The 13,269-nt window shown below is 44.9% G+C and overlaps 1 protein-coding gene across 1 annotated transcript in view; it reads right to left on the minus strand.

Annotated features, from left to right (window-relative positions):
* Window positions 1-692: 692 nt before the first annotated feature.
* magi3a (membrane associated guanylate kinase, WW and PDZ domain containing 3a) overlaps window positions 693-13,269 on the minus strand; it is a 97,736-nt gene continuing 85,159 nt past the window's right edge. Inside the window, exons 10-21 of the mRNA XM_026367370.1 lie at window positions 12,558-13,193; window positions 10,829-10,860; window positions 9,917-10,163; window positions 9,621-9,715; window positions 9,191-9,383; window positions 7,946-8,158; window positions 7,100-7,285; window positions 6,896-6,989; window positions 5,919-5,994; window positions 5,561-5,698; window positions 4,971-5,109; window positions 693-3,767 (exon numbers count right to left, since the gene is read on the minus strand). Of these exons, the coding sequence (XP_026223155.1) occupies window positions 2,758-3,767; window positions 4,971-5,109; window positions 5,561-5,698; window positions 5,919-5,994; window positions 6,896-6,989; window positions 7,100-7,285; window positions 7,946-8,158; window positions 9,191-9,383; window positions 9,621-9,715; window positions 9,917-10,163; window positions 10,829-10,860; window positions 12,558-13,193 (3,059 nt within the window). The 3' untranslated portion in view covers window positions 693-2,757. The remainder of the gene's footprint in view (window positions 3,768-4,970; window positions 5,110-5,560; window positions 5,699-5,918; window positions 5,995-6,895; window positions 6,990-7,099; window positions 7,286-7,945; window positions 8,159-9,190; window positions 9,384-9,620; window positions 9,716-9,916; window positions 10,164-10,828; window positions 10,861-12,557; window positions 13,194-13,269) is intronic.

Consider the following 13,269-nt stretch of genomic DNA (forward strand, 5'->3'; position numbering starts at 1 on the left):
GACGTCATGGGTTTTTTAAGCACTGCGGCCACGAGGGGGCAGTGCTGCACAAACACACACACACACACACACACACACACACAGAAATAACATAAAGCAAGAGAAGCTACTGATGCTGTGAAGACCTTTAAACACACTGCACATCACTGAAATGTAGGCTGTTACAAATAAAGAAGGCCCAGAATGTACTGCGATTAAAGTGAAGGTTTCTTATAAATAACTATTTAATTGAATTAATTTAAATATTAATTAATTGATTAATAATAATACAGATATTGATGCACACTTGCCCAAATAAAGTGAAAGGATAGAGTTGGATTATTATACGTGTATTTATTAAAATCTCCACAAATACTTTTTCTTGAGCTCATATTGGATGGTGGCGTCACTCTTTACATAAAATGGTGGTTCTAATGTTTTGGCCAAAGCATTAATGACATAACATTTAACGTTCATCCATTAATTCGATTTGCACCTTTGTTGTTGTCATTGGCATTAAATTAAGCACTGTTTAAAATATGTTGTTTTCTTGGCAGAGCGTGTTACTTCGCACTTCGACTTGACTGAAGAATGTGAAGTGGTACTGGAGTGTCACCTCTTGAATATAGGCCCTAAAGATAAGTACAGGATCAACAGGATACTTTATCAGCCACTCACCCTGGCTCCAGGAGTGAAAGAACAAAACAACGGCCTTCACATTTATTCAGTAAATCTTTATTCATCAGTGCATGAACAGAATGCCATGAACAGATTCTTTTCACCCCCCTTTATATCTCATTTCCTCTCAGTTCCCTTAAAAAAATAATGAAACGATTTACAGAGGATTTCTTTTTTTTTTTTCCTGCATGAAGGCAAATCTTTTTACAGGTGCTGTACAATTTATATTAAACATTTACAACTACCATGATGTCAAAACTAAAAGACTTTTGTGTGTTGGATCGATGCAAGGCCACGATATCATACATGGTAAAGACATGAGTAGTAAAGAACACATTAGGCCATCATTCAACAGTGAAGTGGACAATAAATTAGTAAGCGGTCATGGGACAAGTATGTGAAAAGCAGAGTGTGAACCACTAGATGTCTCTGTACTCCACAGTAGCAACACTGAAAGGACACTGGATCTGGACTCCAGAGCAGGGCACACAAGTGATCCCAATAAATTAAAAAATATTTATTTTAATATGGGACTTAGATCCCTGTTTAATTAAATTTGATAGACTTCAGAGAGTCATAATCCTCCCAAAGAAGCCGTCAAACCGTTCCCACACTATATGTGCAAGCGTCAATCCCCCCTCGAGTGGGAAATGAACTTACGGCCACGATGCTCTCAATGATGAACAAGTTAGCAAAAATATACATACGGTTTTATTTCCTCACATTAAGGGTCACGTACTAAATAAAGTGTTTGACGAAAATAAGATTTGTAGATTGGAATGATACATTTGACATACAAATATGTTTTTGTGCCCATTTTTAATGACAATTGAACATTTTCTGCAAGTGGAAGACGGAGGTCTCGCTCCTCACAATCAAGCTCTGTGAACTCGGCTCGTCTAAAATATGTGTCGGTATATGTGTTAACCATTTGTTAAATAAGATATGTTTCCGATTAAGTATAGTCGATGCTACAGCGACATCTAAAATACACAGGCCTACCAGTCAGCTTGTATACGTACACACATAGCCCGAGGACCTAAAATACAAAGCTGCTAACAGTAAACAGTATGAATCAGGCTCGTGAGACTTTTTACAGACCATGAAATAGAATGTATAGATTGACTTGTTTTTTTTTATAGAGTCATTATTTTACTTATCTACACATTCTATTTGTAAAGATTAAGTCCACATTAAAAGTGAAATGACTCAGAATGGATATGTGTACAGTTTTGTCTACATATAATTTCAATAAATTACCTTATGCTTTATTATTAACACACGTAACAAACGATATAACTATAACCACAAGTATCTGGTCTGCTGATTGATGCATATTAAGCTCCAGGGTTGTCTGTCCACCATCTGACAAGCTTCTGGGATCAGAGTGTGCCACAGTCTTCACATGTGTATGAATGCAGTCGCGCGCACGCGCTTCACAGCCTCCCGGGAAACAAACAGTAAATGACTGTTTGAAGACACTTCTTCAACCCTTTGTGGCAGGTTTTAAAAGCGCCTCACTTTTCAGTACACGTATCAATGACAGCAACAGTGGCTCAGTCTCACCAGGAGGAGAAGCTTGAGTGATTGCATGGATATGCTTTAAACCTTCAAACCTTCAAAGTGACAAAAAAAAGAAACAGGGTCCTTCATTGAAGTGGGTAAACAGGGCGCTCATGTTCATCAAATTACCTGCAAACTGTCTCACAGTGCAATACGAAGCAGCTTCTTTAGAACCGGAGTCTCTGATTGGCACAAAATAGATTTGAATGTGACGTCTCATATAAAAATAAAGAACAAAAAAAAAAAACATACACTCGGAACCCGAACGCGTCCACACTTCATCGTACAGCACTAATACTCGTGTAGGTACAAGCAGACGTGTCAGGATGAGACATCAGCAGCTTGATGCAAACTGACCGAGGCAAACTGGGTGAAAAACTAAACTAAACTAAAATCGTAAGCGGTGAGAAGCTATGTTGCTGGTTACACAGTGATCTGCTTCATATGAGATGAAAAAACAAAAACAATCCTTCCACTCTGAATGAAAAACTGAGGCCCAGCTTTCTTTTAATAAATGCATAGAGTCCTGGAAGAATATCACACGTCTGCGTATGCTGTGTCCACGTGGGACTGGATCTTGGCAGAGCTGGGAACTTTCCATGGGCCTGGGGTGATGGGAGCCTTCTTGCCGGTGGCCGTCCCGTTGCAGTTGGGGTCCTGGATGCTGCTGCTGGAGCCTCTGTGGTCTTTTCTGTTGTCGTCTTCAGTTGGCCCGTGGTGCTTACTCTCCCGATGTTCTTTGTCCCCCTTCTCTCTTCCACTCCTCCGGCTCAGGGTGCCGGTGTCAGCGTCGGCCCCGGCCCTCTCCGTGTGCATCTGGGAGTAGGCTTTTTGTGCTGCTGCTTCTTGCTCAGCCCTTTTGCCCTTCTTGTGGCGTTCACTGCTCCCCCAACTTTTGTCCCCACTCTCTATAGCCTCCCTCTCCTGCCAGTAAGCCACATCCTCCTCTCTGTACCTCCGCTCCTTCCCTTCTCCAGAGGCTGTGCTCGGCTGTTGGCCAGCTGGACGCCTGGGACTCTGGGGCTCCTCCAGGTTATTCAAAGGCACAGCAGGGACATGCTCCATCTTGGAGCCCTTCCTGGGGCTTGAGGAGCGGTGGTCTCTCTGCCCTTGAGCTTTTCTTTCCTTATTCATATCTTCCAGAGATTCGCTGTGGCCTCGCTCTTTTTTTCTGGGGCTCTGGGAGCGCTCAACATGATCTGCCCAGCCTTCAGTGCCTCTTCTGGGACTAGCAGACTTGGAGTCACTCTGGCTTGCTTTTCTGGCCTGGGTGCCGGGGCTGGAGGTGCGCTTCTGGGTGTGATGAGAGAGCTGCTGTCCTCTTGACCTGTTAGCCTGCCTTCCATGCTCCTGGCTAGTGCCAGGGGACCCAGATGCCCTGGGATCCCCCCCAAAGAACTCATCGGGGGCGGACATTTTGGGTGAAGATGGGGACAGTTCCGAGGTAGAGAGGGAGACAGAGGATGGCGAGGCTGGAGATGACTGCCCGTCAGATGCAGAGAGTCTGGGAAAGCTTGAGGTTGGAATGGTTATTTTGTCCTTTGAACCTAAGAGGAAAGCAGTGGAGAGTAAGAAGCAGCAGAAGCTAAAATATTCCTAAACTGAGATATTTTACACATTTAGCAAAAATTAAAAAGATAATTAAACATGTCATGCAACTGAAGCGCAATATCCTCTTATTGTGAAAAAGAAAGTTTTGTGTCTAGGTCATTCTTTAATAACCCTGTGCAATAAGCTCCTAAATATTTGCTTTGCTTATTTCCTTGTTCGAGATCTGTATCAGTCATCCACATAGCCATCGATGAAAAAGGTGGCAGCATTCACCCGACACTGACGTTTCAATTTTCCCCCGAGCTGATAAGAATTGCACAGCTGTGATTGAGAGCAGATATATGCAGCCGAAAAACCAGAGAGAGAGAAAAGAAGAGTGATGGACTTAGTGGTGCTGAAATGAGCTTTTGGATTTCTAGGAGCAACAACTCATAGAAATTCATTCTAATTTGGTCTTCGGATTGGAAGTTCGATGCCAGTGAATGCACACAGATCCTTTTACTGATCGTCACTCGCTGATCAATATCTAGTTAGGGATTCATTCACGCTCAGGATGAGGTGTGTGTTCAGTGGCATCACCAGGTTTTGTAATACCCTTTAAACAAAAATTAAAACAACTTGCGGGGCTCTGGAGCCTCCCAGCGCTCCTGCAGGTCTGTTCGTTCTTCTAGGACTCACTGCTTTAATTCAGCCCTCCAGAGAAGAGTCTAGCTCTGATCTACAGTCTTTCAGATTGACCATGGTGATGAAGTAAGGGACAGAGAACAACAACACTTAAAATCTGGAAGATGAATTAATTTAGAAGGAGATGTCAAAGGCAACAGTAGGAGGAGTGCAAAGTTTACCAAGATTATTAGGGACAGACCAAGAAAAGCAGTGAGGCCTTTAGTGATGCTCTGGTTTCATGTAGAAGCACAGGGTGGAAGAAGAGTTCAGACCTATAGGAGGAAGAGATAAATAGGTAGAAACAGACAGCCGTGCTGGTGCAGAAAACAGAGAAAAGCGAGGCAGAGGTAGATCAAGACAGAGGTAGTGAGATACCATGAGAGAGACAAGCTCGCTACACATGCATGACAATAAAGAAACTCAGCACCCTATCAAGCATATCCATACCAAAGCTTCTGTACATGTAGGATTCATATGCTACTGTGTAGATTTGTATGCAGTGGACATGCATGCTTTCCTCAGCTGTCACTCACTGTGATCTGGGACCAAGCCCTGGCCCGGTCGGAGCAGCAGGTGAACTTTACTGCCTCCAGCTTGGATCAGCTCAATGGCCCGAGTGTGTGTGATGCCCTGGGTGGCTTCACCATTGATCTCCACTATCTGATCTCCAACCTGTGATATTTTGCAAGCGGGACATCTTTCAGAATTTACCAAACAGGTGCAGGTGCTGTTCTTTTAAGTAGGATCAGAGGTTTTCAGACTATGATGCGTATCGAGGGAGGCAGAGACCTGGGGTTTGGATGATGTGTGAGGTGAAAGGGACAGTTGCATTTTCAAAAGAGTGAATTAGTTTTTAAAGTTTCGCTGGTCGCCTCCTTCTCAGACTCATGACTCTGGGTGCACATATTTCTACATTCACTGTGAGTTGCACTTGGATATCGTTACCTTTCGTTGTCATTGTAAATAAAAATCCATAAATCCACAGAAAAACGATATTATCGATAACAATATATCATATTTTTAATGATTCTAGTCTTAGTTGTCTGTACATTTAAAGATTCATTGCATTATAGCAATACTCACTTTATTTTGAGGACCGAGACAGAGAAGCAAGGTAACTCACATGAATCCTGCCGTCTTTAAGAGCAGGTCCTTCCTCAGCCAGTCGCAAGATGAACAGCCCCATGTTATATTCTTTCCCCCCCCTCAGACTGAAGCCGAAGCCCCGCTGGCTGCGCTCTAGCTCCACCACAAAACAGCCCTGTAGGTCACAGACAAGAAGCTGAGGTTTTAAGATGGGATCACTTCTTGACAGCCACACGACAAAGTTCCCAGGCTCCAATCAAACCTGACAAACTACTTTTGCAGGGTTGATGTCTATTTCAGTGCTGTGACCTCAGTAGGAAGTGCTCAGGCTAAGAATTTCTAGAGCTCAAGCCAGTAAATTACAAATATTACATTTATTTTGCATGTGGTTTTACCTGCTTCGGGCCTGACGTGATGAGTGCACCCATGTCTCTTTGTGGGAAATAGTTCTTGACCTCACTGTCACTATTCCTACATCCCCAGAAAAAAAAAAACACATTATAATATGAACAACATACTGTTTTAATAACAGCTTATAACAAACAGAGAAAATCTCCCTCTGCTGTGTCCAGTGTGAGCCACACAGCGCCGAGCCTCCACTACAGCAACATGAGCCTCTTTCTGTTGGTTTCATTATACAACTCGCAGAGACCAATGTAAATCCTTCAAAGAGCTGTGTTGCTTTTACAGTTCTGAGGCAGATAATGGGGGCATACTTTAATGCTTCACAGAGCTCATCACAATGCCTTTGTGGGAACTTAGCTGGGCTAACACACTATCTAAAGAGTCTCTGCCTTCTTAGCAGCACTGGCATAGAGAAGAGTTTACACACTTCACGCTGCCAAGCTGACAGTCTCGGCTCGTATCTAGCTCGGGCTGACCCAAGGCATGTGTCGGAGATTAGACGGGGAGGAGGCGGGGGTGCTGCTGAGAAATGGACGGAGGGCTAAATGAGGGGAAGAGGAGCACATGCTTATAGACAGTGGGTGAGGGCGAGTAATGATGGTGGAGAATTGCTGCTACAGCAATGGATTAAATAAGTCTGACACAGGTAATCGTGTTGGAAAAGAGAGATCAGAGAGGAAGTGAGCCACCATATTAATCCGTCTCTTTTTCTTTGCTGTGCCATCCAAACACTGACCATGGGGGATTTTCTGTCTGTCTGGATAACAAGGAATGTGTCAGGGAGAAGAGATGGTAATGGGCCACATTGTAGCACAGACCAGAGCCTGCTTTGGAAGGATTGGGGCTAATTTATGGTTCAAGTGGCAGAACCTGTATTAATCTGTCCCCACTGGTGTTTGAGGGAGACTGTGGCAAGCCTGTGGAAATGCTTTTGCTTACATGGGAGTGTGGGGGTTTAATTGTGTACCTGTCTGGATAGCTGGGAGGTTGTTGGCCCACAGCTCTGTGTTGTGCCGAAGGGCTCTGCTTGGCTGAATTAGCTCCAGATGGAGGAGCGCTGTCTGTAAGAACACAATTAATACCATCAACATGCCTATTTAGTATAACATAACAGAAGACCGCTCTCTTATGATCTGCCTGTGAATCTCCAAGACTTTCTCTGTGAACCTACCATCTTCAGGCACAACTGTGAGGGTGACAGAATTGCCAGCATCCTTGATGAGCTGGACGATATCGTTGTGCGACAGCTCCATGATGGACCGGCCATTGACAGCAGAGATACGGTCTCCAACCTTCATCTGACCTATGCGGTCTGTCGGGCTGCCCTCAATAATACGGCCGATCTTGTGAGGAATAACTGGAGCAGAGGAACACAGAGAAATGACAACCTGTCCTTTAGCATGATTTGAGCAGCAAACCAAAAATCAGGATACCATTTTCAGACAAAGCACTGAATTTGTGTTTGCTGTACACTGAAGACATTTGGTTCAAACAAATGATATAAGCAGAAAATTATAGCTATTTAATGGTATTTACATATTGAAATGTAAAACAACACTGACAATAACTCTTTTAGTACTTCAACGTATTGTGACTGACTCTTGTAACCCAGTAGGGGTCCTGGGATACTGACTCTCAAACAGTAACTAGCTAGAAGTGTGGGTTTCGCTTGTGAAGACTGCATGTGTTGTTTTTAGCAGTGGTGGTTTCAGCTAAATGCTAATGGCAACCTGTAAACAAAGTCATTGTTTGAATTCGGATGATTAGCAGGTGTAATGAAAATACACAATTACACAAGTAAATAACTAATGATGAGTAAAAAGTAAAAAGTTGAGGGATCATCAGAGCTCTTATAATCTCCATCTGGAACATTGGGAAATTTGGGAAGAAATGACCAAAAATGCAGTAATTACCATAATTAAATGTCCTTAGACCCACAGTCATTCCTTAAACTACCCATTGTTCTCATAAATAAAATGAAAACAGTACACAGGATCCGTTTCCACTTATTTCTCACCTCCAGGTGGGGGTTTGTTCTTTGACGTCAGAATGACGAAGCCAAAACCCTCGTTGTCTTTGCGGTGCAGAGTAACATCAAAGCACTCCGGCCTGGAGACCTGAGCGGGCTGGACGGCGTTCGGCGCCTCGACGTGAGGCATCTTGGGAGAGCTGTTGATGAGAGCGGACGCCACCTGCTGGGGCTGCTGACCGCTGTCCTCTCCAACACCATCTGACAAGTGACAACGAAGGGAAACGTGAATGTTTGGATCTGATCTTCTCAAGAGGTTAAAAACATGAGATCATGCTGTTAGGGATATTGTTTGTTCTGCGCTTTCCCAATTTGTCCTTGTTGAGAGCCATCCACGAATAAACAAAGCACAGTCCCTTCACCGAAGAAAGCCTTTTTTGCTGTATTTACTGCACACATGAAATACAAGAATGTCAACTCTACACTGGAGCTTACCAAGTGGTTATTCATGAGACAGGCTAATCTACCTCAATCTCTCTTCAGTGTATGTTTGTTTTGTTGAGTCTCTGTTTTGTCAGCCGGCAACAGCGAAGCCCTGCTTTGAAAGCATAAACCCTTACATGATTGATGCTTAATTTCTGCAACGTGATCAAAGCTGTTGTTGCGATACATCAAATCCAAAGTAATTCAAAAAGTGCTTGTAATATTCATGGGGTGCTTATTTGTCGGGGGTAAACAAGCCTGAATGCAGCAGGGTTTTGTGATGTTGAAAAAGACAACTCAGCATATTCTTTTTTTTTTTCTCCCCCTCCCTCTATCCTTTGAGATGTAAATCGACTCTACCAACTGATGTAATCTTCACTGCCCCTCACACAACTCCAATCAGCCTCGACAGATAAACACAAGCTGTTTATTGTGAGCCACTTATGCTCCTTGTGTTTTTTCCTGTTATGGTGGATGATTTATTTTTTTTTTTTATCATCACATTACTGTGAACATAAATTCACAATCGTCTTTCAAAACTGTCTTTTCAGGAAATCTTCTGCTTCGCATAACATCCTACAAGTCGATTTTGCTCCAACTTCGTTTATTGAGCTCTATCCCCAAGGAAGTCATCCAGAACAAATTTAAAGGATTAGTGAGGGAAAAAAAATCCCAGATCAAAGCTTTAGCTCAGAGGTTTTCCACTAGCATACCGAGCAAAACAAAAGAAAGAGAACCAAGAAAGCGCGTTTTAGAGCTTCAAGTGCCCTCAGAGAAATGATAAGCTCATTTTTCCCGAGCAGACCTCACCTAATTGTGTCAGTTTCCTGCGGACTGTGAGCATCACTTGGCCGTTCCGGGCTGCATTGGTCATCAGCTCCAGCACTTGTTTGTGGGATTTGCCCTTGACTGGCACTCCGTCTATACAAAGCAGCTCATCTCCTGCCCGCAGGCGTCCGTCCTTCTCCGCTGCACCGAGCGGCACAATGGCACCGATGTACACCTGTGGAAACACGACTGTTTGAGAACAAACTGCTTGGCACACAGATCTGGGTCAGAGTGAGCGTGACGACTGACTGGGGTTTTAAATAGAAACCATCAGTTGCCCTTTTGACGTTTATTTCCGCTTTGTTCTACAGCAGCAGCAAACAGTAAGACTGTTAAAGGAACTGATTGCAGCTCAATTACTGATGTGCTCTCTGCTACTGAGGGTTTGGGACTGTGCTGAGCTGGTACCTACCGGTTGATCTGGCCCCTCGCCTCCCAACACTCTGAAGCCAAAGCCTGTCTCCTGGTTCCTTTTGATGAACACATCCAGGTCCTTGGTATTAGGAGCTGGAGAGAGCATGAGAGCATTAGCAGTCATGAAAGACAAAACACATTAACTACTATATGCTGTTAGTGTCTTGACCAGGATGCAAATGTCAATATTTTAGATCACAGTGATTTGTCAACTTAGGCTCCAGTGACTTCTGTCAAAGTTTTTTTTTTTTTACTGACACTTGCTCACTACTGAAACCACTCATGTACACGTACGCTTGCTGTCCAATATGGCCTTGGACTTGAGGTAGAGCTCAGATGGATCCGGTTTGGGGGAAGACGAGCGCAGGGTGTTGGCAGGGAAGGGGATCGGATTGGGGGGTATCTCTGGCTGACCGAGGATCTCTGCGTTATTGATGATCTCCTGTCGCTGTAGCACTGGCTGCGGCACCTGCTGGGGCGCGGGGTGAGGTGCCTGTTGAGGAGCAGGCTGTGGCATGGGTTGGGATATGGGAGCTGTGCACTGCAACACAGAAACAAGAGATGTGATGGAGCAATAAGCAGGAAGCTCAACTGTGACTTCAGGTGGGTGATCACCAAAATCACATGACAAAGCAACAATTTAGTTTCTATTAATTACACATACTGTACATAATAGAGAATTTATAGAAGGAGGGTTAGGCTAAGGCAGGAAATTTGATTTAAATGAATATACCCAAACTCCTGCACTGGTCTTTATTTTTAAAAATAACACATCTATACAACATAATTCTGTGTTGAAACAAACAAAACAGGATGAGTAAGCCTAGGCAGCACCTCAGCTCCCGTCTATTTTAAGAGTGCGGCATGGAGGAGCAGCACAGGAACAAGCTGTTGAACATGGCATATCATCTTAAACACCCATACACAGAGGGATGCTAAGTTGCTGTTTGCCAGGAGCCAGCATATTTACCCACATGCGGCTCCGAAAATAACAGCTTTGCTAATGTGGGCTCCCTGAATAATGTAGCTAACAACAGCTAGCAGGGCACGCACGCTGAGTGGAGCTTGTGGGTAACCAAGAGAAAGTTCAACCCTTTTTCTGTTTAATCATTCAGCAGCCGTTTTATCAGCAGTATATTCTCTTTTATCCCCCCCCCCCCCACCCACGAGACGGATGGAGAATTACAAAGGTTTGCTTCGACTTACCGGCTTCAGTGACTTCACAGGAGACGTCTGACCTGTAAGTAGAGAATTCTATATTCAATTCATTTCCAAAACAAACACAGGGCCGAAAGGCTTAAAAGATGAGTCGTACTTTGCATATTCTTTCACTCTACTGACCTATTGGCCTTCAGTGGTACATCCTCTCCCACTCCTTATGCAGACTGTGCCTTGTTCTGCACTTGGTGAACTTGCCTAGAGCTTTTGGAAGTACTGTTTAAAACTCTCTGCTTGGCTCTGTCTGAGTCATTGTGCAGGTTCACCAGTAGGGGTCAGTATACTCCAGTCACTAAAAATGGTTTAGTGTCTGTGCAGGATGCAGACACAGAACCCTAATGACCCTAAACCATGGGAAAATATTCCGCTCTTGGTTGAACTTACAAGCTGTTTGCTGCACTACAACACTCTCTGTACTCTCACTGGTGGATCTGTAGGTTTTCAGACCTCAAATGTCATCAACAAAATTGAACAAATGTTTACTTGTGAGTGTTTCGAACGAAGATCATTCAGGTTTTATTACCACTTCCTTTTCAAATATGTATATGGTAAATTGACTGACCGTGTCTTCCCATCCTATCCCATCATATCTTAGGCAATCAGTGCGGTGCACGTCCCGTGGGGAGGGCTACTCTGTCTCATTTCCAGATTTAAATCCATGACAGAGGGCACAGCCAAATAATTTCCTGTTTCATTTCTCCCTGCTGCTGTCATCGGGGAAGGGAGCTCTATCCCCTGGCTGGGAGGAAAACCTAAGCTAATCCTGGTGTATGAGCGACCTGAGGGAAGCCCTGCAGCGCTGCTCCTTTTTACTCCTGGAGAGCTGTGATCTCCTGCTCCTTCTAAGCAGTAACACACATCCACTCTGAATATGCATATCAAAAAAAAAAAATAAAAAAGCATATACGTGGGACACACGGGCAAAAAGTTCAGAACAGCAGCGCACACGCACTCTTACGCACACTTACACACACATACAGGACAAGCCCCTGGAGCTCAGAGCAGAGCCCAGCTGAGTACATCTGATATGTGGGTGCAACACTGATCTCTCAAATCTAGGCTACTGCAGTGCAGTAAAGGAACAAGCCCTTCAGATCAGTGAAAGCCTGAAATAAGAAGAAGAAGAAGGGCAATGATTGCCCACCATGCTCTATCTCTCCTGCCTTCCTTCTCTCTTTCTTTTTAAGTAGCAAGTGAATCACCAAAACTGCCTTCTCGCTGCGCCTTCCCAGCACAGCTCACCATGTGACTAAGCATGACTTCTTCCCTCTTCGGGAAGGCGCATGGTGGATGATGCAGAGTTGGTGTGGACCGGAGCGTGAAATTGCTTTATTCAAAACCGGGGGACTCTGTGTGTCCAAGCAATACCTACAGAACGCCACAATCCTCTTATTTAGAAATCATATCGTTGTACATGTTACATTAAATATTGCTTCACCGAAGAAGATCTATGTCCACGCCAGTTTAACAATGTTGCTATTAACAACAGAGGCAGCATGGTGCTGTGTGAGGATTCAAATGGTGTAGAGTGATTTCTCCAGGCATTATCACGTTTGTTGTCTGTAACCTGAATAGATATATATAGACAGCAGTGACTGAACAACAGAGATGTCACAGCATCGGCACTGTAATCCCGCCTGTGGCACACTTCTAAAGACAAGCTGCATGTTGCGGCTTCAATTTACAGCAATGTGAACTCTCTTTTCTGCCAACTCACCTCCTCTAAGCACCAGCACGTTGACCTCACTGCCCACAGGCAGGTCTTTGAGGATGTCCACCACCTGGGAGTGGCTCATGGTCTGGACATTCTGTCTGTTGATCTCCTTGATGACATCGCCCTTCAACAGGCCGCGGCACCACTGGGCGTCCAGGATCATCTTCACCTTCTGGCCTAGAGGGCAGTCCGCGATGGCAAAGCCGAAGCCGCCGGGCCCTTTCACCAGCGGCACGCTCACCAGCTCTGGCTGTAACAAAGTGGGGTCAGGGCCTTCTTGGTTGGGGACCTGAGCAGGAGGGTGGTGGTGGTGCTGGTGGGGATGGGCATTGTGATGGTGGCGTCCTCCGTTGGTCATGGGGGCCACCGTAGCAGTCTGCCTGGAGAGAGTTGCTCCATCTGTGACTGTGTAGTGAGGATCCTGTGGCGTGGAGGTCGAGGGGGAGGGGGAACCCTCCATGGAGGTGCTGAGGCCTCCCGACGCCTCCTCTGTGCTGCTGGAATCCTCAGGCAGGGGGTATCCCCGGCACAGCACCATGTCCACATACTGGTTGACTGGGATGCACTGGAACATCTGCACCACGTCGGCATGAGTCTTCCCCAGCACACATGTCCCATTGATGTCCACAATCACGTCACCTAAGAGGAAGAACAAAGAGCTTTTACACATTTGTGAAACAGCCAAATGAGTAAGAAGCGCGAGATCCGTGGGAGG

The sequence above is a fragment of the Anabas testudineus genome, chromosome 7, assembly GCF_900324465.2.
Source record: "Anabas testudineus chromosome 7, fAnaTes1.2, whole genome shotgun sequence".
NCBI classification, from domain to species: domain Eukaryota; kingdom Metazoa; phylum Chordata; class Actinopteri; order Anabantiformes; family Anabantidae; genus Anabas; species Anabas testudineus.